This window comes from Serinus canaria, chromosome 27, assembly GCF_022539315.1.
Source record: "Serinus canaria isolate serCan28SL12 chromosome 27, serCan2020, whole genome shotgun sequence".
Lineage (NCBI taxonomy): Eukaryota > Metazoa > Chordata > Aves > Passeriformes > Fringillidae > Serinus > Serinus canaria.
Genome location: NC_066340.1, coordinates 176434 through 204419, shown reverse-complemented (window position 1 = coordinate 204419; position 27986 = coordinate 176434). Strand labels below are relative to the sequence as shown.

The following is a 27986-nucleotide window of genomic DNA, read 5'->3' as shown; positions in this document are numbered from 1 at the left end:
GCCGAGCCGAGCCCGCCCGCCGCGCCCCGATGAATGGGATCGCTTTCTGCCTGGTCGGGATCCCGCCGTCCGCCCCCGCGGTGAGCGACACCGGCGGCACCGGGGACCCCGGGGCGCGGCAGTGGGCACTGGGAGCGGCGCTGAGGGGGACTGGGCGGACTGGGAGCGTGTTGGCTCGGCGGAGCGGGGTCTGGGAGGAACTGGGGCGCACTGGGCGGACTGGGCAGGGAGTAGGCTCGGGGAAATAGGGTCTGGGAGGAAACGGAGACCCGGCTGAGCTGCAGGTCTGGGGCAGTGGGACTGGGGGAACTGGGAGCCACTGGGAGCGTGTGGGGCCGGCACTGGGAGCGCTGGGATGGCGCCGAGGTCTGGCAGCGCGGCCGGGTGTTGGGTGATGCCCCTCGGGGACTGGACCGGGACCGAGCCGGTTCCTCGGGGCTGGGCTGTGGGTCAGGGCCGGAGGGAGCGGGGGTGTCCGGCCACCCACGCCATGCCGCAGGCGATGGTGGCCGCGGTGGCCTGTCCCCAGCCACAGCGGCGTCGTGGCAGGGCGGAGGGGCTGCGGCGGCTGGATCCGGCCCCGGAGCCGAGGGGGGGACCCCGGGAAGGAGCTGCCCCTTCCCGGGACGGGACCCACGGACACCCACGCACTTCCTCCCAAACTCCCGGCCGGGCTGGCTCCGTGCGGCTCCGGCGGGTCCATCCCCGCCAGCGCTCGCCTCCAGGCAGGCAGCAGCCCCCCAGCGTGCCCAGGAGCCCCTGGAGGTCAAATCCAACCCCCCCGCTCCGAGCAGCCCCCCAGGATTTGCTGACTCGCGGGTGGGCACCGGCATCGCCGGCGCCGCTGCCCCGGAGGGCGATGCCCGTCTCCCGGTGGTGCCAAGGAAGGCCAGCCCAGCCCTGGCTACATCCCCACTTCCTGCCCGTTTGATGCCAGATCCCGGCGGAACCTTGGCGTGGGGATGAGGACAGCGCAGGGGGACGTGGGCAGGGTCTGGTGGCCGGGGGGACCCCGCGGTGCGGGACTGGCACATCCTGGCCCCAGAGCTGGATTTGTCCCTCAGTCCCTGGTTTTTTGAGCTCGGCTTCGTCGGCCCCGGCCATGGGGGAATTAACCGGGCCGAAAGGGTTAATTGGGGTGTGCGGGGTGGCCCGGGATGAGGAGCTGCTGAGCATTAATCGTGGTTCCTCCTGGAGCCGTCCCTGCTTCCCCCGTCCCTGCTTCCCCGTCCCTGCTTCCCCCGTGGTGCTCGGCGTTTGGGGTGGGTGTGTGAACGTGTGAGTGTGTGTCTGTGTGTCTGTGTGTCTGTGTGTCTGTGTGTCTGTGTGTGCGTGAATCTTGGAATCAAATCTTGAATCTTGAATCTTTTCTGCTGCATTTTGGGGTGAAATCTGCCCTCCTGGGGGCGGCCCCTGGGGCAAGGCTCGAGTTGCTGATTTGGGGTGATTTGGGGTGATTTGGGCGCTGGGGGATTTGGGGTGGCTCTGGAGGGGTTCATTACCCACCACGTGTGGGGACGAAGGCTCCGTGCCATCCTCCCGAGAGGATTTAGTGCTGTGCCAGCAGAAATCCTGCCCGGCAGCCGCCCCCGGGGCTGGGTGGCAGGGACGGTGTCCCACTGTCCCCAAAGCCCTCACCCCTTCATGGCTCCTGCCCCCGAACCCTTCTCGCTGTCTCTGCTTTACAAATTGAATTTCTTAACGCCTTTTTTCTCTTTTTTTCCCCCTCCTTTCTCTCTGAACCCTGAACTTGAAAGACAGGAAAAGCCTGTGCTCGGGGCTCTGCCGCAATCCCGCCTCGCCAGCGCGAAACCTGGCACGGGCACCGGGCTGGGCCACGCCGTGCCACCCGGGGTCCCCGCGGCCACCCTGGGTCCCCATGGCCACCCCAGGGTCCCCGCGGCCACCCTGGGTCCCCATGGCCACCCCAGGGTCCCCACGGCCACCCCAGGTCCCCACGGCCACCCCGGGGTCCCCATGGCCACCCCGGGTCCCCATGGCCACCCCGGGGTCCCGCTGACCATCCCGGGTCCCACCGTGTCACCCTGGGCTCGTGGCAGCCCTGGCTGCCAGGCCTCTGACCTCTGTGTTTTACCCTTGGCATGTCCCGTGTCACCGCTGGCACCCGCGGGGGGACCGGGGGTGGTGGGCAATCCCAAACCCCCCCCGGGGCTGGCAGCGCTGCCCGGTGCCATCATCCAGGGTCAGCTCCAGGCCGGGCGATTTTGGGGTTTGGGGGCCGTGGGATTGGGGAGTTTGGGTTTGAGAATTTGGGTTTGTGGAGTTGGGGCTTGGGGGCTGTGGGATTGGGAATTTGGGTTTGGGAATTTGGGTTTGGGGACTTTGGCATGGGGGGACAACCTGGGGTCGGTGTGGGAGATGCTGAGCGTGGAACTGGCTCCAAACTGGAATTTGGAGCCTGTCCCCAGTGCACGGGGAGCCGCTCACTGGGAGAAGGCTCACGGGGATGAGGGGGCAGCCCGGGGAGCCGCCGGGCCCTTTGATTCTCATTAAAAGGGAAAAAACAGGATTAGGTTTCAGGTCGGTGCTGTCCCATTAATAAACCAAGTTTGTCTTCGGCCAGGCAGCAAGACCTGATTTAAAAAGGAATGGAGATAGATGACCTATTTTAAGCTCCCAAGTTGGAAAATATCGACCTGGCTGCCTCCAGCCCGCCAGCGGCGGGGCCGGCTGTGCCAGCTGGGCCACAACGCGCTCCCAAAACCCGCCTGGGTATCCCAAAACCTGCCTGGATATCCCAAAACATTCCTAGATATCCCAAAACCTGCCTGGGTATCCCAAAACCTGCCTGGATATCCCAAAACCTGCCTGGATATCCCAAAACATTCCTAGATATCCCAAAACCCACCTGGGTATCCCAAAACCCGCCTGGGTATCCCAAAACCTGCCTGGATATCCCAAAACCTGCCTGGTTCTCCCAAAACCCTCCTGGCTCTCCCAAAACCTCCATGGCCATCCCCAAAACCCGCCCGGCTCTCCCCAAACCTGCCCAGCTCGGGATGCCCCAGGTGGCTCCTTCAAAGGCGCCGCCGACCTCCTGCCCGGAGCTCCTGGAGCGCTCTCCTCCTTCCTCCGCGGCGGCTCCTCCCCAGGAGCTCATTAAGGCCTCGCTAATTGCCAGCCCGGCACACCTCGGCGTGGGCAAGGCCGCGGTGGCGCGGGCCGGCAGCTCGGTGCCACCGCCGGGATCGGTCACATTCCCGATGGCCTCGGTGTCACCAGGGTCTGGGGAGGGGTTCAGGGGTGGTTTGGGGGTGGGGGGTGTTGGGGTGAGGGGTCGGCCCCAGTCCTTGGGGGGTGAAGTGGAGCTGGGCTGGCCTTGGGGAAAAGGGGGGAGTTGTCCCAAAGTGACCAAAACGAGGCAGCGGTGACAGTGGGGGTGGCCCTGGTGACAGTGGAGATGGCCGTGGTGGTCATGAGGATGGGACCTGGTGACCATGGGAATGGCTCTGGTGACAGTGGAGATGGCTCTGGTGACAGTGACAACAGCCCTGGTGGCAGTGGGGACAGACCCTGCTCTTGCCCAGTGCAATCCCTCTTCCAGTCGCAGCAGGAAGGATTTGGGGTTCCAGGAGCCGTCCCAGGCCAGGGAACGGTTCCTGCCACAGCCCCGAGCCCCAGGCTCGTGTCCCCTTCAGTGCCCAGCCAGGTCCCCACCACCGGTGGCACCCCCCGCCCTGTCACCGCACCCCCCGGGGTGCCCGCGGTGACCGTGCCCCCCCGGCACCCCCCGAGGGCCACAGAGGGTCCCTTGATGGGCCGAGCGCGTGGGGCAGCCCCGGGGCGGCGGGACGGGCCGGTGGCTCCGGGGACAATCGGGCCATTGTGGCACATAGTGGCTCTTTCTGTGCGCCGGGCGGGGGCCGGGCTGCGCTGCCAGCGCTCTCGGGGCCAAGCGTGGTCCCCAGCGGGGATGGCGGTGACTGGTGTGGCAGCAGGGGCAGGACATCGATGTCCCCAGGCGGGGAGGGGACGCGGACTGGACGTTCGGCCGATGGACGCGTGTGGGATGGGGAAAAATGTTGGGCTGCTCCTAATCCCAGGAAAACTGCTGGGCTGCTGCTGGAGCTGTGTCCCCCCAGCCGTGTCCCCAAAGCCACCTCCTGTCCACGCTGTGTCTGGGGGAGCTCAGGGCCCCTTTCGGCTCCTCCTTTCCACCGTCCAGCGAGGGCTGTGGGGTTTGTGCTCCCTCCCAAACCCTCGGGCATCCCTCAAGGGAGTCTCTCACATCTGTGGGGGGCTCACGGGGGGCTCCTCACCCCAGGCCCCCCATCCTTGAAGGGGGCAGGGGCTGGAAGGAGCTGCAGCCTCCCCCTGACCCCCCTGGGTCGGATTTTCCTTGGAGGGGAGCGCAAGGTGCCTCTGGAGCAGCCGGAGGAAATGGCTCATTGTTAGCCGGGCTGAAAAAAACAGCGACCCAAAACGCGGCCCTGGTGAGGCCAGCTTCTATTTGAGGTTCCCTGGAAAAACAGGAAACGGAATCCTGTTACTTTTCTAGGGCCCGCCGCCGATAACGCCGTGCTTAGGATGGGGCAGAGCAGGAGGAGGAGGAGGAGGAGGAGGAGGAGGAGGAGGAGGAGCTGGCGATGAAGGCCGCCCCGGCACGGCCCCCGTGGTCCCGCTTCCTCCCGGGCTGGGGGATGAAAACTCCTCCCTGGCTCCCCGGTTCCGTCTTGGTGCCGCCTCTGGTGTGTCCCCAGCCTTGTCCCTGCCTGGGGCTCTGGCTCGGGGTGTTGGGGACAGCCCAGGAGGGCTGAGGGGCTGGCAGGGCTGGCAGGGCTGGCAGGGCTGGCACGGGGCATGGGCAGAGCACGGCGCCGGGGAGAGCGGCTCAAGTGTCCCCAAAACCGGCCCTGGCCGTCCTGGCACGTGCCCTGTGGATGTCCCACGGCCCTGTGGGTCTGTCCCTTGTCCCCACCACCCGTGGGATTCGGGAGGGCTGGGATGGAGCCACGTCCTGCCCCGGAGTTGTGACGGGGAGGATCCGCGTGTGCGCTGTCACTTCAACGTGGTGACATCGGCCGGTGGCACCTGCAGTGACCTCGGCCGGTGGCACCTGCAGGGCTGTTCACGGGGACAATCTAACAATGCCACCAGGGACACCAGCAGCGGTGGGGACCAGCAGGGACAGTGCCACGTGTCCAGAGAGCCACAGTGGGCACCAGGGCTGGCGAGGAAGGGACAGGAAGGCAAGGTAGGAAGGAAATGGAAAGGACGGATAGGAAAGGAAGGAAGGCAGAGGAAAGGAAGGAAGGAATGGTAGGAACGCGCACGGAAGGTATGGAAAGGAAGGACAGGAAGGAATCGGTAAGGGCAAGGAAGGCAATGGAAGGAAGAGGATGGAAGGAAGGAAGCAGAAGGAAGGAGCAGGTGGACAAGAGAAGGAAGGATAGGAGGAAGGAAGGAAGGGAACACAGGAAGGACATAGGTACAAGGAAGGAAAAGGAAAGGAACGGAAAGGCAGGAAGGAGGACAGGAAGGAAGGCAGGCAGGACGGAAGGAAGGAAAGGATAGGGAAGGAAGAGAAAGGAAGGAACGGGAAGGAAGGACGGGGGAAGGAAGGATAGGAAGGAAGGAAGGAAGGAAGGAAGGAAGGAAGGAAGGAAGGAAGGAAGGAAGGAAGGAAGGAAGGAAGGAAGGAAGGAAGGAAGGAAGGGATTTCCTTCCCTGTGTTAACACCAGGAATGTCACAGGGCTGGTGGGTTGGGGAGGGGGCATTCCAGGCGCCTGGATCATCCCGGGGGGCGCCAGCCCCCCTGAAATCCCCTCTGAGCTGCAAAGCTCCTCAGCCCGTGTTCGAGTTAAAGAGAATTAAAATGCTTTCTCCCGCCGATCCCTAATCCCAGCGGCTGGGGAGGGATGCCCGGATGCTCCGGCAGTGTCACCTGTCCCCACCCCGTCCTGCTGTCACTTCGCCCTCCCCGGTCCAGGTCCCGCTGCCGGAGCATCCCCGCCCTGCCCGGGGCTCTGGGGGGTGCGGGCAGCTCCAGCCCGCGGGGGAGCGTCGATCTCGGCTCTTTCTGGGGGTGCAGCCCCCCCAGACGCTGCCTGGAGCCCGGGGAGGGCGTGTGGGACCCCCTACCCCCTTCCCCATGGCAGCTTTGCCATAAAAGGGCTGGAAATGGGTTATTGTCTCAGCAGGGCTTTCTCCTCCTCCCAAATCCTGTTAAAACCTCATTTTTCTGACCCTAATCTCAGCTGGCCCTTCGGGGCGGGGGGGGGGATTAGCGGCTGTGTCCCCCTCTCTGGGCCCGCGGGGTCCGCGCGACCGGAGGGGGGCGGCTGTGTCGCCGCGGTGGTGGCAGCGCTGCCTGTCCCTGTCGCTGTCGTTGTGTCGCTGTCGCTGTCGCTGTCCCTGCCCAAAGGGTGACGTTATCCCCGCCGCGTGCCAGGGCGATGGCGCCGCTGGCAGGGACAGCTGGTGACATGTCCCCAGCTGGGCCCAGCGGCTGCAGCCCGGCGATGTCACCGCGCTCAGGGCGGGGTGGGGGCGGTCCGAGACCAGCAGGGGTGGGACAGGGGGGTGGCGTGGGGGACAGATGCGGGCATCCCCAATAGTGGGAGCAGGGCCATGTGTCCCCCTGTCCATGTGTCCCCCTGTCCATGTGTCCCCCTGTCCGTGTGTTCCCCTGTCCATGTGTCCCCCTGTCCGTGTGTCCTCCTAGCCATGTATCCCCCTGTCTGTGTGTCCCCCTGTCTGTGTGTCCCCCTGGCCGTGTGTCCCCCTGTCCATGTGTCCCCCTGGCCGTGTGTCCTCCTAGCCATGTGTCCCCCTGGCCGTGTGTCCCCCTGGCCGTGTGTCCCCCTGTCCCTGTCCGTGTCCCCTGGCCGTGTGTCCCGCTGTCTGTGTGTCCCCCTGTCCCTGTCCGTGTCCCCTGGCCGTGTCCCTGAGCATGCCGGGAGCTCCCTTTGGAGCGTATTTAGGACACTCCTGTGCAAGCGGAACGTTCTGGAAGGCGTCCAGGCCGCTCGCATTCCTCGGGGTGGAATCTGCCCCCGCCAGCGCCGCCTGACCTTTCCCGCTTTGGGCTGCGGGACAATCCCGGGACCGTCCCCTGGCTGTGCCCCCCGCCAGGGCCGGGGACCCCTCCCCAGGCCCCTCGGGGCTGCTGGGACAGCTCAGCGCCACCACCAGGGCTGAGGGCGGTGACACGGTGGCACCGTTGTTGTCCCCCGCTGTCCCGGGAGCCCCGGTGGGTCCAGCCCCTGATCCCGGCTGGATTTGCCCCCCGAGCCGGGAAGCGAAGCCCCCCGGGGCCGCCCGCACCCTCAGCCGGTCTGGCTGCTCCAGCCGGGCAGCGCTGCCAGCCGGGACACACCGGTGCCTGTCCCCGGGCTGGGCGAGGCCACCGCGGTGGCCCCGGGCTGGCTCAGGGACAGACCCTGGTGACACCACGGTGGGCCCGGGCTGGCTCGGTGACAGACCCCGGGCACAGACCCTGGTGACACCACGGTGGCCCCAGGCTGGCTCGGTGACAGACCCCGGGCACAGGCCCCAGGTGACACCACGGTGGCCCCGAGGGTGCTGCTGGCGGGGTGTGGCTCCCTCGTGTCTCCATCCCGGTTTGTCACAGCTGTGTCCCTGTGGAGGCCCCGGGACGGTGCCCCGGCTGTGCAGAGGGGTCCCTGGGGACACTTTGGGTCCTTGGGGACACTTTGGGCCCTTGGGGACAGGGCTGCCACCAGGCCACGGGGCGGGTGCTGGGGCTGTTTTGGGGCAGATTCGTGTCACCTGGGGGGGGACACTGGGGGCATTCCGGCCGCCGCAGCGTGTCCCGTGTCCCCGCACTCCGTGTCCCCTGGCCGGTGCCCACCTGGGGTGTGTGGCACGCCCCTGGCGGGGCAGGGACAGCCGGGGTGGCCCGGCCGGGGTGGCGGTCCCGGCCCCGGGGCTGCAATGCCAGCAATGCCCGGCATTTCCCCGGCGCGGCAGGAATGCGGCCGGGACCCCCTCGAGCGGGGACGGGGACAGGCAGGGCGGGAGGGGACAGCCCAGGGGGGCACTGCCACCCCCAGCCCCAAGCTGAGCTGTGCCGCTCCGCTCTTTTCCTGATTCCTCCCCAAATTTGCTGCCGCGCGTTGGGGGCGCACGGAGGGGGGTGGGCAGGGGAGGGGGATTTGTCCCCTGCGCCAGCCGCGACAAGGGTGGCTTCTTGTCCCGGGCGTCCCCAGCGCTGCCGGGGGGCCCGGAGGGACCCGCGGTGGGGTGGTGGTGTCGCTGGGGGACAGCAGGGGACCCGCCACGCCAGGGCATCCCCCAGAACGAGAGGTGGGGCTGGGGGGGGCTCTTGGTTTAATTCCAGCTGGGAATTGGAATTGGAGAATTTTTTAAATTCAAATTAAAAAAAAAAAAAAAGAACTTTTATATTTTAAATTTAAAAATTCTTTATAAAATTTAAAATATTTGTAAAATGTTTTTCTAAATTTCTTTTTTGTCTCCTTTTTGCCAGAGGCTCTGAGAGGGCCCAGAGGGGCTGTGTGTGTCTCTGGGGAATATTTACATTTTTGGCCTCCACGGGGCTGTTTTGAACCCTCGGGGGGTGTGGGGGGGGGGGGGTTGGTCCTCGGGGTGCAGGACACGTGTCCCCCCCACCCCCCACTGCCAGGGGGGGACAGAGAGGGGACAGGGGTGTCCCGCAGCCCCCCCGGCTCTCCCCGGTGGTGACAGAGGGTGACAGCTCGCTCCGTGTCCCCGGCATCGCCCGGTGCCCTGCGGAAAGGAAGGAAGGAAGGGGCCGGGAGGAGGAGAGGAGGAAGCGGGGAGGGTGGGATGCTGCCCGGGGTGATGGAGGAAGAAGGGGGCGGATTGAAAAAAAAAATATAAATGAAGGGAAAAAAATGAAAGGGGAAAAAAAGAAGGAAAAAAAAAAAAAAAAGAAAAAAGGGAAAGTCCTGGCAAAGTGACACCGGGGGGTGGAGGGGCTGGGGGCGGGGGTCTGCCCGGGGGCGGTGGGCTGGGCACTGATCCCTGCCAGCAGCTGGAGCCGCAGCCGGGACTGAGGCAGCCCGCCCTCCCTGCGTCCATCCTTCCATCCCTCCCTCCCTCTTTCCCTCCCTCCCTCCCTCCCTCCCTCCCTCCATCCGGGGCCGGGGGTGGCCGTGCCTGGCTGGGGGCTGTGGCGCTGGGGGGGCTGAGCGAGCGGGAGGCAGCTCCTCCGGCCTGCAGCTCCTGGAGGGGGCTGCGCCCCCCATGGGGGTCCCGACCCCGGGCTGAGAGCCCCCGACGGCCGCGGGATGGTGGAGGAGAGCGCGGCCGGGGCGGCGCGGGGGTCGCGGCGGGCGCTGCGGGGTCGCTGCCGGCCGCCCCCGGCCCCCAGCCCCAAGCGGCTGTGGAGCGTGGAGCGCTGCGGGAGGGGCTGGCGCCTGGAGCGGCCGGTCGGGGTGGATTGCAGCTCCCCCGAGCCCCGCTGCATCTGGCTGAGCAGCCTGCGCCGCCACGCCGCCGAGCCCCGGGCGGGCCGCGGGCCCAGAACCGAGCGGTGCCGCCGGGTGAGAGCCGCGGGCGCGCCCGGAGGGTTCGGGAGGGTGGGGGGTGGCCCAGGAGGGGGTGGGGAGGGTTTGGGTGGGTGGGGGGCGGCCGGGAGGGGGTGGGCTCTGTCACAGCGCCCCGGTGGCCGTGCGTCTGTCCCCTTGGCCGCCTCCTGTGCCCCATCAGGGCTGGGGTCAGGGTCCGGCTCCCTCTGCTGTGTCCGGGTGGGGACAAATCCTGAGCCCCAGGGTGCGGGGACAGCGCTCCTTTGTTCGGCGGGAGGGGACACTGGCAGGAGGGACCTGTCCCCACTGTGTCCCCGCGGGGCTGGCTCGGCGATGTGGGGGACAGGGGCTTGGTGACACCTGTGCTGGGGGTGGAGGAGCTCACAGGGACTGGGGTGACCCAGCTGGGGGGTCTGGATGTCACAGGATGATCAAGGGGGTGCCCCCATCCCCGCAGCGCTCGCGGGATGGGGATTTGGGATGAGGATGCAGCTGGGATGAGGATGCAGCTAAAATCGAGCCCGAAATCTGGGAGGAGGGACAGGGCTCTGAGGACAAACGGCTGAGGTGACAAACTGGGTGTCTGGAGGAGCTGGAGCATCTCAGCCCTGGGTGGCTGCCAAGGCCACAGCTGCAGGCTTCAAGACCCAAAAACCTCCAAATCCGGGTGGTGGAGAGGGAAACTGAGGCACAGCAGCCCGGCAGGACGGTCACCTCGCACCTGGGGACGCGTCCCTGAGCTGGAGCCGCCTCCCCGGACACGGGGACGCGCGGGTGTCAGCAGCCCTCGCTGCCGGGCCTGTCCGTGCCGGTTAAAATCAGCGGGGCACATTCAGCTGTCAGCTTAAAAATAATCCGGCGAGCCGGGGCCGGCACAATGAGGGCGCAGATGGGGCCGGGCGCCGCCGGGGTGCTGCCGGGGCCGCGGGACCCCCGGAGCGGGGGGCGCCTGCCGCCATCTGGGCTGGGGTCCTCCCCTGGGACTCGGCGGGTGTGGGCAGTGGGGTTTGAGGCTCTCCCCGGTGGGTCTGTGTGGCTTTGGGGGCAGCCGATTTTGGGAGGGGTCAGGGCGGTGGCAGAGGTGCGTGGTCAGCACAGGGACCCCTGGGTGGACAGGAGGGGGACAGGACCCCCGTGGCCACCCCGGGCTCCATGCGGGACGTGCGGGACCGGGGGCACAGCCCGGCCCTGCTGTCTGATCTCCCCACGGCAGCGAAAAGGCCCACTCAGCACAGGCACACACAAAGGCTTTTTGTGCCCTGTCCCTTTGTGTCCCTTGTCCCCGTCCCCTCCCATCCACCCAGACAGCCCCTGAATTTTAACACCCTCATCCCAGCACGGGCTGACTCCGGCTGCTGCAGGGGAGCGAGCCAGGATCCCTGTGGATCCCCGTGGATCCCTGCCTGGATCCCCCTGGGTCCCTCCTGGATCCCCCCTGGGTCCCTGCCTGTCCCCCCTGGGTCCCTGCCTGTCCCCCCTGGGTCCCTGCCTGTCCCCCCTGCTCCCACATTCCCGATTCCCCTGGATTTGGCGGAGCTGGGCGGTGCCAGGACATCAGGCAGTGCCCTCTGCTCCCCTCGGCCCTGGAGCTGCTCCCACCCCAGCCAGATGTGCTGCCAGATGTGCAGCCATGGGGAGCAGCACCGGCCCTCACTGGGGCTGTGCTGAGCCCTCCCAAACCCAACTCCGAGCTCCTGGAACTGGGAACCCAGGAGCTCACCCCAGGTGTTGGCACCCCAAGCTCCTCGGTGCCAGGAGAGGTGCCCATGGCTGCCCCAGCTGTGCCACAGCCCAATCCCTTTCCTGGCACTGGCACTGGGAGCTGTGGGATGGAGCCACCTCCCCTGGGCCCCGTCTGCTGCTCTGGGCAGTGTCCCCTGCCAGGTCCCTGTCCCTTTGGGGACGCCTCACTCATCCCACCATCTCCCAGGAGGCTCTTGCCGCCTTTGCCCGAGGTTATTGCTGTGGCATTGGGGCCTTTTGTCCCCAAGTGCCACATCCTGTCCCCTCGTCTCCCCTCCTGGGTCCCATCCAGACCCCCAGGCACAGCTCATTTATTTTGATTTCCTTTCCATTCATCTCCTTCCCAAAGGCCCCACAGGAGGAGTTGGGATGAGGTGGGGGTGGCTGGAATTCGCTGGTGGGAGGCTGGGATTAGGGTTGGGGGACTGGGATTAGGGTTGGGGGGGGTTAGGAACGGGGGCAGCTTTTTGGGCAGAGCTCAGCCCCCATCACGGGGCTCAGCAGGAGCACGTGGGGGTGACACCTTGTCCTTGTCCCTGCAGCCAGCGCCGGGCCGGAGAGATGGGGCGTCCCCGAACGCCAACGTGCCCCCGGAGGGGGGGTCCTTCCCCTGGGTGGGGCCCAGGACGGTGGCGCTGCGCAAGAGCCCCCAGGGCGGCTTCGGCTTCACCCTGCGCCACTTCATCGTGTACCCGCCGGAGTCGGCCGTGCACTCGGCCAAGGTAGGGCTGGGATCCCTCGGGAATGGTGGGCTGGGGGTGGGCAGGGCTGAGGAGGGCAGCGCTGGGGTGGGCAGGGCTGAGGAGGGCAGCGCTGCGGTGGGCAGGGGTGGGGAGGGCAGCGCTGGGGTGAGGAGGGCAGCGTCCATCGCCTGCTCTGCTGGGATCCCTGGAGCTGCCCCTGCCTGCCATGGAGATCATCCCCCCGTGGGGGTCCCACCCTGGGATGGCGGAGCCTGTGGGGCTGCTGGAGCTGCTGGAAGATGAGCTCTGGGCAAGCAGCACCTCTGGAGACATCTCAGAGCCTTTTGGGATGTGGGATTGTTTGTGGGGACGGAGAGGATCCCTCAGCTCCCCACAAGGACTGCGGCACCGTTGGGAACGGCAGGAAGAGGCACCTCGGAGCCCCCGGGGCCAGCCAGGGCTGGCGGATTTTTGGTTCCCTCTTTCCTGACTGTTGGTGGGGATTTTCCAACTGGATCTGTGTTTTGGTCACCCCTCCGGGTGACATCTTTTGTGGGGACATGGCCCTGGCTTGGCACCTCTGAGCCCCGATCCAGGCACTGCCTCTCCCCTCGAGGATGGAGAGATCCCACGGAGCCTCCCAGCAGCAGCTTCCAGCGTGGATGAAGAGCCCTCCACACCCCGAGGCATGAACCAGCTCCAAACTCCTGGAATTCAGAGCCCCCTTCTCCCCATTTCCTGTGGATGACAGGAGGAGAGTCTGGGATCTGGGTGATCCCACGCATCCCTTTCCCTGCTCCAGGCCGGGCAGATCCCCGGACCATCCCTTCACCCCTGGAGCTCCACGGCTGCCCCACGGCCCGGGCGCTGGCAGACAGGGAAGTGCCGTGGGAAGTGAGTCACAGGGTGGGGAGAACCGACTCGCCGGAATCCCCGCTCGCCATCCTCCGGCACCTCCGGCCTTTCCCAGGCTCCTCACTCTGCCTCTCCAACCCCTTCCTGCCTTCCTGTGCCGGGAACACGGCCCCGTTCTCAGCAGCGTGACTCTGCCCGAGACATTGGTCATGGGAACGGCCTGAAGCTGCTCCAAACCCGCTCCCACCTCTCCTCTGCCTTCGGAAAGATTGCTCCTGCCCCGCTGGGCACCGGGCTGAGCCCTGCCCGGGCGGCAGCGCCCGGGGCCGCGTGGGGTGGAGCCGGATCAGCGCCGGGAGCTGGAGATGCTCTTGGAAGGAGGCTGGGAATAGCTCCCGGCCGCCGTGGCGGGGCAGGGCGCGGTGGGGCTGGCTCAGCAGCCGCGGGGGCCGGCACCCCGCCATCTCCGGGGGCTGAGTTTCGGTGGCTTGACTCAGCAGGGAGGGGACCGGGAGCCGCGCTCGCCACGCTCGCCGCGCTCATCGCCCTGGCAGCGCGGCCGCCGGGATGGCCCCGGGGCCGGGAAGGGCTCTGGGGTGCCGCAGGGCGAGGGCGGGCAGGGAGGGGCTGAGTCCGTGCCCGCAGGGGCTCTCGGTGGCCCCGCGGAGGCCGTGGGATGTGGCTGTTCCTTGGGCACCTGCAGCGGTGCCACCGGCTGCTCCTTGTCTCTGGCAATGTCCCGCACTGGTGCCCTCCCAGCACCCTGGGGACACCAGGGCTGTGTCCCCACCTCTGGGGGCTGTGGCCAGGCCTGTGCTCCCAGCCAGGCATGGAAAATGAGAATTGCCCTTCCAGGTGCGCAGATCCCTCCCTGGGGGGACCCGAGACCCACCCTGTGTCCCACCCCAACCTGGCACTCCCGCCGGGGCAGCGCGGCTCTGCTGAGGCTCCCCACAGGGGGTTTGGGTTAAAAGGGCAGAGATTTGGCACAGCTCCCGCCCCACGGCACAGATCAGTGCCCACGCAGCCCTGGCAGCCCCCGCCGTGCACCGGGAGGCTGCCGGGATGGGCAGGGATGCGGATTCATCCAGGATGGGACCGATCCCTCCCCTGGAACCCCCCGGCAGGGGCTGGGCTGTCCCGGCCGGGCGCGGTGCCCCGGGGCCAAGGGTGAGATGCCACCCCGGGGCTGGCAGGGCCCCTTCCCGCTCCCCTGCCCCAAACCCGGCCCCAAACCGGCAGCTGGGCGCGGGGGGCTGCGGGTCCCGCGGGCCGGTGGATCCGGTGTCAGTAATTTTAGCCGGGGGCGGCGGAGGGCAGAGGGACGCGCTGGTCCCGCGGGGGCTTCGCGGGGCTGGCACCCCCTGTCCCCTCCCGGTCCCCTCGTCAGGGCCCCGCCACCAAATCAATGCTTTTCTCTTTTTGTTTTTGCAGGAGGAGGAGAATGGGAACCGAGCAGGTGAGCACCAGCATGGGGACCCTGGGGACAGCGGCACAGGGTGGCACGGGGTGGCACAGGGGACAGGGGTGACGCGGCTGTCACAGGTCGCGCTGGGTGTTGCTGTTGTTGTCCCCGCAGCCCTAAATATCAGCTGGCGGTGAAGCCAGGTGCTGCTTTGGTGGCAGCTTGGTGGCCCTTGGCCCCGGCGATGGGCTCGGTGTCCCTAGCCCCCCGGGAGCTTTGCGGGATGTCACACCCCGAGGGGCTGTGGCGTGGCCAGCACCGGCCCCGGGCGAGTGCGGGGTGTTTGGGGACAGGGACGCGGCGCCGCTGTCCCCTCCCGGAGGCTCAGGGTGACGTGAGCGAATCTGAAGGTGTCAGAACGGATCGGCGCTGGCGCGGTGACACGGCGCCAGGGCCACGCTCCCCGGGCAGCCGGTGCGGGCGGCGGTGCCAGACCTGGCACCCGGTACCCCAGGGGGCCGGGGGCCCCTGACCTCGCTCCGGGTGGGATTTGGGATCCCCGGTGGGCACCGTGCCCGCCTGGCAGCGCCCGGTGGCTTTGGCTCTCGGGGACAGCGGGGCCGGGGATCTGGGGGAGGACAGGAGGTGACTCGGGGGGAGGACAGGAGGTGACTCAGGGGGAGTCACCCCTGTGGTGACTCCCCCGCCACGGGAGGGTGCTGGCTGTAGTGGCAGCTCCCTGACACGCTGTCCCCACGGCGCAGGTCCCCCCCGGAGCCGCCTGGAGCCCATGGACACGATCTTCGTGAAGAACGTGCGGGAGGACGGGCCGGCGCACCAGGCGGGGCTGCGCACGGGTGAGCGGGGAGGGAGCCGGGGGCGGTCCCGACTGCTCGCGGGATCCCGGGAGTGCTCCGCCTCCTCTGCCGGGGAATTTCTTGCTTATTCTGCTCTTCTTCTGACGTTCCTGCCCTTTTCTGATCCTTCCCTCTGGTTCTGAGAGCTCTCTGCTCTCTCTGGTGCTGGGGTGCTCGGAGCAGCCTTGGGGTCCTCCTGGGTTTGGGGTCCCCCTTTGCTCCCTTTGCCACGCAGGGTCTGTCAGGGATCTGCTCAAACCCTGCCCTGGGTGACCATGGGGACATCCAGGTGCCACCACTCCCTCGTGGTGACACTGTCCCCTTCCCGGGCTCTGCAGGTGACCGGCTGGTCAAGGTGAACGGGGAGAGCATCATCGGGAAAACCTACTCCCAGGTGATCGCCCTGATCCAGAACAGGTGAGCACCCTTCCCGGGAGGGGAGGTGACAGCATGGGGACACTGTCCCTCTGGGTGTCACTGGGATGACGGGGCCCTGAGGCACTTGGGTGACCAGGGACAGGCAGCAAAGTGCTGTCACCATTGCCTGGGGACAGGGATGTTCATCTCGTGGGGGATCCAGCCAGGTGTGAGCTTGGGGACAGGTGGGGACTGACCCCTCTGTCCCCTGTCCCACAGTGACGATGTGCTGGAACTCTCCATCATGCCCAAGGACGAGGACATCCTCCAGCTGGTGAGTTTGGTGGCTTTTGGGGTCCTCCACTGCTTGTCCCCAGCCTGGGAGACCCCTTCCCGTGGGGCTGGGGGGTGTCACGGGGGGTTCCCTGTAAAACCGGGATGCTGGGATGTCCGTGAGCTGGGATGGCCGTGCCGGGGTATTTTAGGAAGGAGGGGAGGGGACAGCGGAAGGGCCGTGGCTGCTGCCAGCGCTGCCCGGGGCCAGGGGACCCCGTGGGAAAGCGGGATGGGTGTGGGGGGCTGCTTCCAGCTCGGCTGACCCCACGGGAGGCTTGCTCAGGGGTTAGGGGATGCAGAGAGCATCCCTACAGTGGGCATACGGAGGATTGTGGCCCTGTCCCCATCCCTGACCCGCTGTCCCCCCCATCCCCAGGCCTATTCCCAGGACGCCTACCTGAAGGGCAACGAGCCGTACTCCGGGGGGGCTCAGAGCATCCCCGAGCCCCCTCCCATCTGCTACCCACGGAAAACGTACCCCTTTCAGGCCCGGGGTGCCGAGCCCGCCCCGGGCCAGCCACCAGACCCCCGCGCCCCCCGCTCAGCCACCACCGGTCCCTCGTCCCCGCTGGGCGCCCGCAGCGACCCCGGCGGCAGCCCCGCGCACCGCCCCGAGGAGCCGCAGCCCGGGAGTCCCACCCCGCGCCCCGCCGCACCCCACGGGCACCCCGGCTCCTTCTCCCGCCCCGCCAACGCCGCACCCTCCGTGCCCGACCGCTACGGGATGTCCCCTGCCACCGCCTCCTGCTACGGCGTCCCCAAGCACCTCCCGGAGCACCGGACTCACTGCGGCTTCAAGGAGGGCGCCGGGCGGCCGCCCCGGGACGTGTCGGGTGCCCCGCGTGTGCCCGGTCGCCAGGAGTGCCAGCAGGCGCTGTCGCGCTGGTTCTGCAGCCAGGAGCCGCGGCGCAGCGCCTCGGAGGAGCGGCGGCACGCCATGCCCCGCTACCGCAGCGTGTCCCACGACCGCCTGGGCGGCTCCGGGGCCGCGGCCCCGCGGGGCTGGCCCCACAGCGCCTCGCACGACACCCTGCTGCAGCCCAGCCGCGAGGGCTGGGCCCCCCGCGCCCGCTCCGACCACTACCTGGGCAGGTACGGCCGCTCCATGGAGGCGCTGGAGCCCGGCGCGCTGCTGGCCTCGCACCTCGACCGCTCCGCCTGGCCCGAGAGGCTCTGCCGGGCCGCTGTCGCCGTCACCGCCACCGCCGGGCAGCCCATCCCGCCCGGCTCCTTCGCTGCTTCCTCCTCCTCCTCCTCCTCCCCGCGGGAGCCGGTGCAGAAGCACCCGTCGCAGCCTAACCTGCAGAGCGCGGATGACTCGGGCTACATCGGCTACCGCAGCTACAGCCCGTCCTTCCAGCGCCGCACCGGGCTGCTGCACGCCCTGTCCTGCCGCGACCCCGCCTTCGGGGGGGTGCCCACCTTCAGCATCGCGCAGCGGGCGGTGGCCCCGCTCAGGGACAGCGCCATCAGCCCCGCCAGCCCCCCCGCGGCCGCCCCGGCGGTGCCCGGCGTGCCCAGGGAGCCGCGGGCCGAGGGCGGCCGCGTGTCCGAGCAGCCGGAGGAGCGCCGGGAGGAGGTGGTGCTGCGGCAGAAGCCGCCCACGGGCCGCAAGATGCCCGCGCCGCTGCGGCAGATGAACTTTGTGTTCCCCGAGGGGGTGAAGGAGACGGACATTTGTGACCCTGCCGGGGCCACGGGCAGAGGGGACAGGCCGGGCAGCGAGCGGCCGGGCCGGCGAGTGGCTCCCCTGGCGGCCCCGGAGGACTCGCTGGCGTCCATCCCCTTCATCGGTGAGTGGGGGGGTCGCTGGTCACCTCCGGGAAGGGATTTAGGAGGTCCCGTGCCAGGGAGGGCACGTTTGGGGGTCAGGAGTCCAGAGCATCCATCTGTGATCAGAGTGGAGATGGGAAGAGCCAGCAATGCCTTCAGTGCCTGGCGCCCCACAGTGTCCCCCACCCCACAGTGTCCCCCATCCCACACTGTCCTGCACCACACAGTGCCCCACGCCCCACAGTGCCCCACTCCCAGCATCCTCAGAAGTGCCAGGGGGTCCCAGCAGGGCCTTCCCCTGCCCCAAACCCCCTCCAACACTGCCCACCCCCCTCACAGACGAACCCACCAGCCCCAGCATCGACCTGAAGGCCAAGCACGTCCCGGCCTCCTCGGTGGTGTCCAGTGCCATGAACTCGGCTCCCGCTGTGGCCACCAGCCCCGCCTCGCCCACCTTCGCCTTTGCCCTGTCCCGGCACTACTCCCAGGACTGCAGTAAGTGTGGGGAGGGGGAACCGCCCTGGGAGCCTCGGCGGGGAGCAGCCCCTGCCCCAGAGCCCTGCCCGGTGCCCGCGGGCTGAGCAGGGCGGGTTTGCCCCCTCCCCGCCGCAGGCAGCATCAAGGCCGGCCGCCGCTCCTCCTACCTGCTGGCCATCACCACCGAGCGCTCCAAGTCCTGCGACGACGGTCTGAACGCATTTCGGGACGAGGGGAAGATCCTAAGGTAGGGCTGGAGCCCCCTCCCGGTCCCAGCGCCCCCCAGCTCCCACCCCCTCCCGCTGACGGGGCTGCTCTCCCCCCAGGAGGATGCCCAGCCGGGTCCCCAGCCTCCGCATGCTGAGGAGCTTCTTCACCGACGGGGTGAGTGCCACGCTGGGGGCTGCTCGAAAGGCCCGGGGGGGTTCCCTGGCAGAGCAGGGGGTGCCAACGGCCTCACCCCGACCCCTCCCTCCGGCCCCTCACAGTCTCTGGACAGCCTGGGCACGTCGGAAGACGCCCGTTCCAAAAGACACTCGACCTCCGACCTCTCGGACGTGCCGTTCAGCGCCGTGAGGAAGGAGGGCTGGCTCCACTGCAAGCAGATCCTCACCAAAAAGGGGAAGGTAGGCGGGGGCTGCCCCCAGCCCGGAGCCCCGCGCCCGCGGGGGCCGCTCCCTGAGGCCGGCGCTCCATCCCTTCTCCCCGCAGAAGGTCGGTGGAGGCATCCGGCAGTGGAAGCGCGTCTTCGCCGTGCTGCGCACCCACTCGCTGTACCTGTGCAAGGACAGGCGGGAGGCGGTGACCTGCGCCCCGGCCCCAGGTGAGGAGGAGCCGCCGATCAGCATCCAAGCGTGCCTGGTGGACATCTCCTACAGCGAGACCAAGAGGAAGCACGTCTTCCGCCTGACGACCGCTGACTTCTGTGAATATCTCTTTCAGGCAGAGGATCGGGAAGACATGCTGGCCTGGATCAAAGTCATCAGGGAGAACAGCAAGGCTGAGGGCGAGGTGAGAGCCACATGGGGCTCCCGGCTGCCTCTGGCTCTCCCGGCACTAACCGCCTCGGCTCTCTCCGGCTCTTTGCCTTGCGCTGCTTCCCCAGGCCACGGCCAGGCCCGTGCCGTGCTCCCAGGGGTGCCTGGGGGCTCCTGGCTCCCAAGAAGAGCGTGGCCCCACGGCCTCGGGCAGGGCAGGGTGCGCGGGACGCGCGGCGGAGGGGCCGGGGCTCTGCAGGCGGGGCCGGCGCCGCGTCCGCCCGGTCGGTGTTGGTGTTTGGTTCTGTTTGGTTCTGTGGTGGCAGAGAGCCGGCGTGGCTCTGCCGAGGTCTGGTGTGGCTCTGCCAGGGTGTGTCCTGGCTTTGGTGAGGTGCGACGTGGCTGTGCCAGGGTGCAGCGTGGCTGTGCCAGGGTGTGAGTTGGCTGTGCCATAGTGTGACATGGCTGTGCCAGGGTCTGACTTGGCTGTGCCAGGGTGTGACTTGGCTGTGCCACAGTGTGAGTTGGCTGTGCCATAGTGTGACGTGCCTGTGCCATGGTGTGACATTGCTGTGCCAGGCTGTGATGTGTCCCTGCCACAGTGTGATGTGGCTGTGCTATGGTTTGACATGTCCCTGCCGTGGTGTGGCCTGTCCCTGCCATGATGTGACCTGTCCCTGCCGTGGTGTGGCCTGTCCCTGCCATGGTGTGGCCTGTCCCTGCCGTGGTGCAGTGTGGCTCTGCCTGGTTTGCCGTGGCTCTGTCCATGGACAGCGGGTCACGGTGCCCATGTGGTGCTGCCAAGGCTGAGCCCTCCCTGGGCAGCCGTGGCTGTGCGAGGTGGCTCAGGTGTGAGATGGGCAGAGCTGCCCCGGTGGATCCATGGGATGGCCGTGCCAGCGCTGGGCCGGCTGCAGTGTCGCGGTGTCGTGGTGGCTCAGTGACTGAGTTTGGTGGCCGTGGTCACGCTGCCCTTGTGGCAGGCTCTGGCCCCGGAGGGCACGTTGAGCTCAGAGACATCTCTGGCTGTCTGTGGCACAGCCCCGTGCCCGAGGGCACAGGGGGATGGCAGGGACGGTGCTGCTGAGTCAGAACCAGACAGTGCTGCTGGGTCAGAACTGGATGGTGCTGCTGGGTCAGAACTGGATGGTGCTGCTGGTTTGGAACTGGATGGTGCTGCTGGGTCAGAACCTGATGGTGCTGCTGGGTTGGAAATGGCCAGTGCTGCTGATTAGAACCAGACAGCATGGCTGGTTTGGACCTGGATGGTGCTACCGGGTCGGAACCGGTGCTCCAGGCTGGAACACCTGGAGCTGTCTGGGCAGACCCGGTGCTGTCAGGAGCATCCTGCGGGGATGGCTCCGTGCCCGTGCTGGCTGTGTGGTGCAGGCAGAGCCGTGCCCGGCCGGCGTGGGCCAGCGGAGGTGTGCGTGCCATGGAAGGACACACCTGTGTCTGGCCCGGACCCTGCTCCATGGCCTGGAGCGATGGACAGCAGCGGGGCTGTCCCGGGGCAGCGGGGACCTGGTGCTGCCCTTGCCTGGTGCCGCCCGGTGCCCGGCAGAGCGTGGACTTGCCCGGGGCTGTCCGGTGGACGCGCTGCTCAAGCTCTCCCTTCCCCTCTTCTCTCTGCCTCCCCAGGACCCCGGTTTTGCCAGCCAAGCCCTTATCAGCAAGAAGTTAAACGACTACCGGAAAGTGAGGTACGGACCGGGGAGGTGGGCACCGAGACCCCCGGGGCGTTGGTCACCCTGGCGTGGTGGTGACGGAGCAAAGCCGGCGGCTCCCTGGATGGGGCAGTGATGGAAGAGCCGGCGTGGCCTGGGGTCAGCCAGAGTGGCACCTGGCATTGTCACAGGGCTGGAGCAGCCCGGTGCTCCCCGGGCTCTCTGTAGGATGTCGGGAAGCCTGGGAGTGACGCTGGCAATGCTCACGGGAGGTTTTGTGCCGGGCTGGTGCTCCTGGCCGTGCCCCTCCTGAGCCCTCCCCACTCTCCCTGCAGCCCTGCGGGCACCAAGCCCGACTCGTCGCCCAAGGGCCCTCGTGGGCTGGGGATCCGAGCCGAGTTCCTGAAGCAGGCGGGAACCAGTGCGCCCCGGTCCCCCCGGCAGGACGCGGCTGTCACAAAAGGTGCGTGGGGCACCCAGAACCACAAACCCGGGTGCTTGGTGTCCCCTGGGCTGCTGTGGTGCTTGTCCACGCAGGACTGCTCTTCCCGTTTACCCCAAGTGACCCTGTGGGTTTTTCCCCCACCCCAGATGAAAGCAGCTCCCAGAAAGCCCCATGGGGCATCAACATCATGAAGAAGAACAAGAAATCTGCCCCGCGCGCCTTCGGCGTGAGGCTGGAGGATTGTCAGCCTGCCCCCGACAACAAGGTAGGGCCGTGTCACCACCGCCAGCCCCTGGGGACTCTGCCCAGGCCTGGCACGCCCTGAGCCCGTCCCTGCCCCTGCAGAACGTGCCCCTGATCGTGGAAGCGTGCTGCAAGGTGGTGGAGGACCGGGGGCTGGAGTACATGGGCATCTACCGTGTGCCCGGCAACAACGCGGTGGTGTCCAGCCTTCAGGAGCAGCTCAACAAGGGAGCCACCGAGATCAACCTGCAGGACGAGGTGAGGCAGGGCAGGGGACTGTCCCCGTGCCTGGCCCCATCCCGCTCCCCATCCCTGTCATGCCTCTGGAATGCTCTCCTGTCTGTGTCATCATCCCTGTCCCCGTCATCATCCCTGTTCTTGTTATCATCCCGGTTCCTGTCATCATCCCTGTCCCCATCAACATCCTTGTCCCCACCATCCCTGTCCTTTTCATCATCCCTGTTCCTGTCATCATCCCCGTCCCCATCAACATCCCTGTCCCCATCATCCCTGTCTCTGGCATCATCCTCATCCCCATCATTATCATTTTTTCTGTCATCATCCTTGCCCCCATTATCCCAGTCCTGTCATTGTCATCCCTGTCCCCATCATCACCCCTGTCCCCGTTGTCCTTCTCCCCATTGTCCCTGTCCCCAGCATCCCTGTCCCCTTTATCCCTGTCTCATCACCCCTGTCCCCATCATTCCTGTCCCGTTATCCCTGTTCCACCACCCCTGTCCCCGTTGTCCCTGTCCCACCATTCCTGTCCCCGTTGTCCCTGTCCCCGTTGTCCCTGTCCCCACTGTCCCTGTCCCCACTGTCCCTGTCCCCTCCAGCCCCGTTTCCATCCCCTGGAGTGGTGGCGCCGCCTAGCGGTGGCTTCCAGCACTGTCGGTGACATCCTGGGGACACTTCTGTCGCCAGGGCTGTGCCTGGTTTGGGGACTTCATCCCGCTGTTCCCCGGGTGTCCCTGGTTGTCCCTCTGAGCAGCCTCTTCTGTCCCCCGCAGCGGTGGCAGGACCTGAACGTCATCAGCAGCCTCCTGAAATCCTTCTTCCGAAAGCTGCCCGAGCCCCTCTTCACCGACGGTGAGTCCCTGTCCCCCGGGGCCACCAGAGTCCCCAGCCCCATCCCCCTGTGCTGGGGACAGGTCCCCAGGCCCAGTGACACAACCACCTATGGCGGGGGACAATGCAGGCCCCCTGTCACCAAGGCCACTTGTCCTCGTCCCTCCTTGCCCTGCAGTGGGTCCAGCTCTGAGACCCTTCCCCAGGATCTCCAGCGGGTTCATCCGGGGGTCCCTGACTCTGGGGGGGTGGTGGCCTGTCCCCTCCACCTGCTGTGACACCCTCATGTGCCACTTTCAGATAAATACAACGACTTTATCGAAGCCAACCGGATCGAAGATGCCAGCGAGAGGATGAGGACGCTGCGGAAGCTGGTAGGGACATGGGACAGGGGCTGGGGTGGGGACACCGCCCTGGAGCCCCCCTCGGGTGGGGACAGTGAGCAGAGGGGTGACCCAACGTGTCCCCACAGATCCGGGACCTGCCAGGCCACTACTACGAGACGCTCAAGTTCCTGGTGGGGCACCTGAAGACCATCGCCGACCACTCGGAGAAGAACAAGGTACAGCCCCCCTCCCCGAGGGTCCTGCCCCGCCTGGAGCCCCCCGCCCGGGCTGGGCGCAGCTCTGAGCCGGCTCTGGGCGCAGATGGAGCCCCGGAACCTGGCGCTGGTGTTCGGCCCCACGCTGGTGCGCACGTCCGAGGACAACATGACCGACATGGTGACGCACATGCCCGACCGCTACAAGATCGTGGAGACCCTCATCCAGCACGTGAGTGGCACCCCGGGGTGGGCAGGGGCGGGGTCTGCACCCCAGAAATGGGGACGGAGCCCCTGAGCCCTCCGCTGTCTCCCCACAGTCAGACTGGTTCTTCAGCGACAAGGAGGACAAGGGTGAGAAGGTGAGCCCTGTCCCCGCTCGGGGGGTCCTGCTGTGGCTCAGGGGGTGCAGGGCCCAGCTGGGAGCTGGGGGGCTCTTGGCAGCGCCCTGATCCCTTGTGTGCCCCCGCAGACCCCCGTGGATGAGAAGGAGGCTCAGTCCGTGCCCAACATCGAGTACCTGCTGCCCAACATCGGCAGGACGGCGGCGCCCGGCGATGCAGCAGGTGAGGGGTGGCACCTGTGACATCGTCCCCTCCACCCCTGGCACCCCAGAGTGCCCCTCCTGACTCTCTGTGCCCCCCCTACATCCGTGGGCAGCCAGCCCAGCTTGCCACAGCCAACTGGGTGTGCTGGATGGGACATCCCAGCACCCTCCTCTCCAAAACGGAGCAGCCCCGGGGATGCCCGTGGAGCCCCCTGCCCGCCCTGTCCTGTCCCCCTTCTCTCCAGTGGCCGCTCCTTGTCCCTCAGGGCAGCGCCCGCCCCGCGGGACCCCCGCCCCTGCCCGCGCTGCCACCCTGCAGACCGGGAGCCTTTGACGTTGGACTGATTTCTTACGTTCTTTCCTTGAACTTCTCTGTGCTGTCCTCTTCCTCCTCCTCCTCCTCTTCCTCCTCCAGCGGATCTCCTCGAGAGCTAGAGCGGGTACAGTCTGATCCCGGGTGCATTGCTCACGCACTAACCCCTGGGGGACCACGAGAGAGGGGGAGCAGGGCCACACCGGAGGGGAGGGGACGCTGTCCTGCCTGGCACTGTCCCCAGCGTCCCCAACACCAGCAGGGGAGCCCCAGATCCTTCTCACTCTGCTCCTCCTTGGCCAGTGCCTGGGGTGGCACCCCACTGCAGGGATGGCTGTGGGGTGTCCCCGAGCCCTCAGATTCTGGGGTGGGGGTCCCAAAGCCCCGGGGAGGGTCAGCAGCCCCTTTCTGCCTCCCCCTCTCTCGTTGTCAGCACTGCTACCCCCGTCCCGGGCATGCGGGGCGGGAGAGGGGTCTGTGTCCTGTCCTTGTCCTTCACACGGTGGCAGTAGGGCCAGGGCTTCCTGTCCTCTCTGTGTCCCCTCTGCGTCCCCTCTTTACCCCGTAACCCCCCAGCCTGTCCCAGCCCCTGCTCCGAGGCTGGCTGTGGCACCGAGCCACCTCCCTGCCCTCCCTCTGGTGGCAGCACCCTGTCCCTGTCCCTGTCCCTGTCCCTGTCCCTGTCCCTGTCCCTGTCCCTGTGCCCTCTGTGCCCCCTGGCCGCGGGAAGGTTGGGGTCCCACCGCGGGGGTCCCGGCTGTGTGTCCTGGCTGTGTGTGCCTGCGTGTGTCCCCCTTGTCCCCACTCCTCCCCCTGGGTGAGGCGAGCAATGCCAGGGACCCCCCAGTGACCACCGGAGCCCCTCGTGGCACGGCCAGCCGGTGTGACAGCCCCAGCATGTCCCCGTCCTGGTTTGGGGGAATGGAGCAGCATCCCCAGAGAGACCCCAGACCCCTCCCCAGCACATTCCCCCTGCCGGGACCCCTCTAACCCCCCTCTCCCCTCTGCTTTCCAGGCTCCACCTGCAGCGGCTCCGCCAAACCAAAGGTGAGTGGGATCCTGGGCTGGGGCTGGCAGGGTGGGCACGCGGGAAGGGGACACTCAGCCCGTCCCTGTCGGTGTCACCGTCACCCCTGACCCCGCTGTCCCCGCGCTCCCAGGGCACGTGGCCGTCGCGCAGAGCGCCGCCGCACCGGGAGCTCCTCGCCATCCCCTTCGTCTCGGCCGCCGCCCGCAAGAGGAAGAAGAGGAGAGAGGCCGAAGGCGTTGGGAGCAGCACCGATGACGACGCGGAGCGCAGGGACAGCCCGGGCCAGCAGCAGGAGCAGGAGGGCCCCGCGGTGGCACCCGGCAAAGCCCCCCGCGGCACCGGCACCGAGCCGGCCGGGGCCGAGCGGGAATGCTCCGCCGAGCCCGCGGGCAGCGGCTCCGAGCCGGCCCCGGACGCGCGCTCCATCGTGTCCGGCTACTCCACGCTGTCCACCATGGACCGCAGCCTGTGCTCCGAGGTGCACTCGGTGGCCGGCAGCCGCGGGGAGGAGGCGGACGACGAGCGCAGCGAGCTCAGCCACATGGAGACGGACACGGAGAGCCGCGAGGGAGCGCGGCCGGGCCGGGCCGGGCCGGGGACAGGTGACGAGGACAAGTCCCCGCTGGGCCGCCCCTCCTTCAGCTCGCACCGCCTGATCCAGTGCGACACGCTGGCCCGCAGGAAGCTGGGGCGGCCGCGGCCGGCCGGGGACAGCGCGGCGGCGGCCGGCGGGGACGGGCCGGGCTGGGCGGCCCCCGGGCGGGCGTCGCTGCGGGAGCAGCTCCGGCAGCACCTGCGGGGCTCCGCCGATGACTCGGGGGTCCGCCTGCGCCGGGCGCACTCCCCCGAGACCCGCCGCAAGAAGAGCAGCTGGCGCCGGCACACGGTGGTGGTGCCCGGCGGCCTCAAGGACCTCAACTTCAACGAGTGGAAGGAACCGCGGGGGCTCGAGGGGACGCCGGGACCCTGTCGCGACAAGGACTCGGGGCTCAGCAGCCTGGAGTCCACCAAAGCCCGGCCCGCGGCTCCCGGCCCGACCCCGCCGGGCGCTGCCGGCCTGGGCACGGCCACCAGGAGCCCCCCGGGCAGCCCCGGCCCCCCGGCGCCCCTGCGCTTCCCGCAGTGTCTGTGACCCCCGGGCGAGTTTAACTTAAGGACTGTCCCTTGTCCCCGTATTTAATTGTGCTCCGACCAGCTGATGGTGTTATTTAACAGGTCCTGGTGGTGGCCCCGCGCCACGGGGGGACAAAGCCGCCTCGTCCCCCCTGCCTGGGGACAGTGACGGTGCCACCACGCTGCCCCAGCCCCAGGCAGTGCCACAGGGGCGTGGGGGCTCACGGGGACTGTCCCCAGTGGTGGCACTGCTGTCCCCAGCTGCGGTGGAGTGAAGTGCGGGCACTTCCCTGGGCACTGCCACTGCTCCGGCCGGGCCCTGCCCGGGATGGGGACACTGGGGACCTCGGTGTCACAGACCCCTGTGTCGAGGGACCCTGGGGACCTTGTCAGAAACCTGCTGGGGACCCTGGGGATCTCAGTGTCACAGACCCTTGCTCTGGGGGACCTTGGGGACATGGGGGTTGGGGACATCAGGGTCAGAGACACCTGCCCTGCCGACCTCGATGGCAGACCCCTGCCCTGGGGACCCTGGGGACCTCAGGAACCCTGGTGACCCCGATGGCAGACCCCTGCCCTGGGGACCCTGGGGACCTCGGGACCCTGCTGACCCCGATGGCAGACCCCTGCCCTGGGGACCCTGGGGACCTCGGGACCCTGCTGACCCCAATGGCAGACCCCTGCCCTGGGGACTCTCCATGCCCTGAGGACCTTGGGGGTCCCATCCCAGAGACCCCCCCGTGTGCTGGGGTCCCTGGGGACCTCAGCACTGTCACCCTCACCTGGGGGGCTCTGCTGAGTGGGGGGAGCCGGGCAGGGGGTGGCACTGAGGGGACACCTGGCGGCGGGGGGACACTGCCACCCTTTCCCCCCCACGAGCTGCCTGTGGCGCGTCCTGGGATGTCCCTGTCCCCTCCTGTCCCCTTCCTGCCCCCCAGGCCAGAAGCACTTTAGGAAGGGAGTTTGGGGACCCCCGGCCCGGCCACGTGGGGACACAAGTGCCACCACCTCCGTGGCCCGGTGTCACACCTTGTCACCGTCTCTCCGTGTCGTTCTCCTACGTTATGCAAACGTTTGCTGTAAAGTCGTTGGTTTTTCTTTCCTTTTCCATTTTTTGGGGTTTTTTTGTCCCTTTGCCCTGTAAATAGCGGCCCTGCCCGTGTAACATATCCCAAAGGATTTATAAGGATTTTTTAAGAGGTTTTGCTCGGCGGGAAGGCCGGCCCCGAGCAGGGGACCTGCTGCACCAGTGGTGACTTTTTAAACCCTCCTGCATGTCCCCCCCAAACCCCTTCCCACCCCCATTCCCGGCCCCGTCGGGATCTGCAAAACTGCAAAAAAAACCCCAAACCAACCCAAAAAATCCCCCCTGCTTTGGCCCCCCCACCTCCAGTCTCTATATTGGAAATAAACTGGTTATTCAAGGTTTTCTTGGTATTAATTCCCTTTTTTTGGTGGGCAGGGACCTCAAATTCCTGGTGCTGGGAATTTTTATTCCTGGATTTATCCATGGGAGGATAAACCTAATTTTTCTCTGAGCCTGTGGGGAGGAAATAACAGAATTGGGGATGCCCCATCCCCATCAAGATTCTCAGCTTTCAGTTTATCAGCTTTCTCAATTTCTCAAATTTCTTAATTCTCAATTTCTCAACATTTGGGAAGGGGGGTAAAAATGAGGGAAAAATCGCCAGAAAAAGACAGGAAAAGAGGCAAAAAAAAAAAAAAAAAAAGGTAATTTTATTAAAGCCAGACACTCTGATAGAAAAGAAAAATTATAAAGGGAAAAAGGAAAATAATAAAAAGCAACCCTTTTGTCACGGGAATTACAACGGTCACACACAACTACCCATGGCATCCACGGTGACACAGGGGACACAGCTGGGGGTGGCACAGGGACGGGGGGCCCCTCCCTCCCCTCCCCCGCTTTTCCCCTGTGCGAGGCTTTTTTTTTTTTTTTTTTTTTTTTCATTTTTCTTCGTTTTTTTTCCTTTTTTTTTTCCCCCTCCATTTTCAACCCTTTTTTGTACTTTTTGTTCCTTTTATTTCCTTTTTAAAACAGTT

At 67.0% G+C, this 27986-nt stretch overlaps 1 protein-coding gene across 1 annotated transcript; it reads left to right on the top strand.

Moving 5' to 3' along the window:
• The first annotated feature begins 7 nt into the window (after nt 1–7).
• On the top strand, nt 8–27353 carry ARHGAP23 (Rho GTPase activating protein 23). Its single transcript, XM_050985732.1, has 24 exons — nt 8–80; nt 11781–11960; nt 14211–14235; nt 14946–15038; nt 15377–15455; nt 15675–15729; nt 16108–17524; nt 17844–17999; nt 18117–18228; nt 18308–18365; nt 18470–18607; nt 18693–18992; nt 20600–20661; nt 20961–21088; nt 21217–21335; nt 21416–21571; nt 22324–22402; nt 22682–22755; nt 22854–22943; nt 23029–23154; nt 23243–23284; nt 23395–23488; nt 24798–24829; nt 24943–27353. The coding sequence occupies exons 1-24, from the start codon at nt 30–32 to the stop codon at nt 25942–25944; spliced, it is 4668 nt and encodes a 1555-aa protein (XP_050841689.1). The 5' UTR covers nt 8–29; the 3' UTR covers nt 25945–27353.
• The last annotated feature ends 633 nt before the right edge of the window (nt 27354–27986 follow it).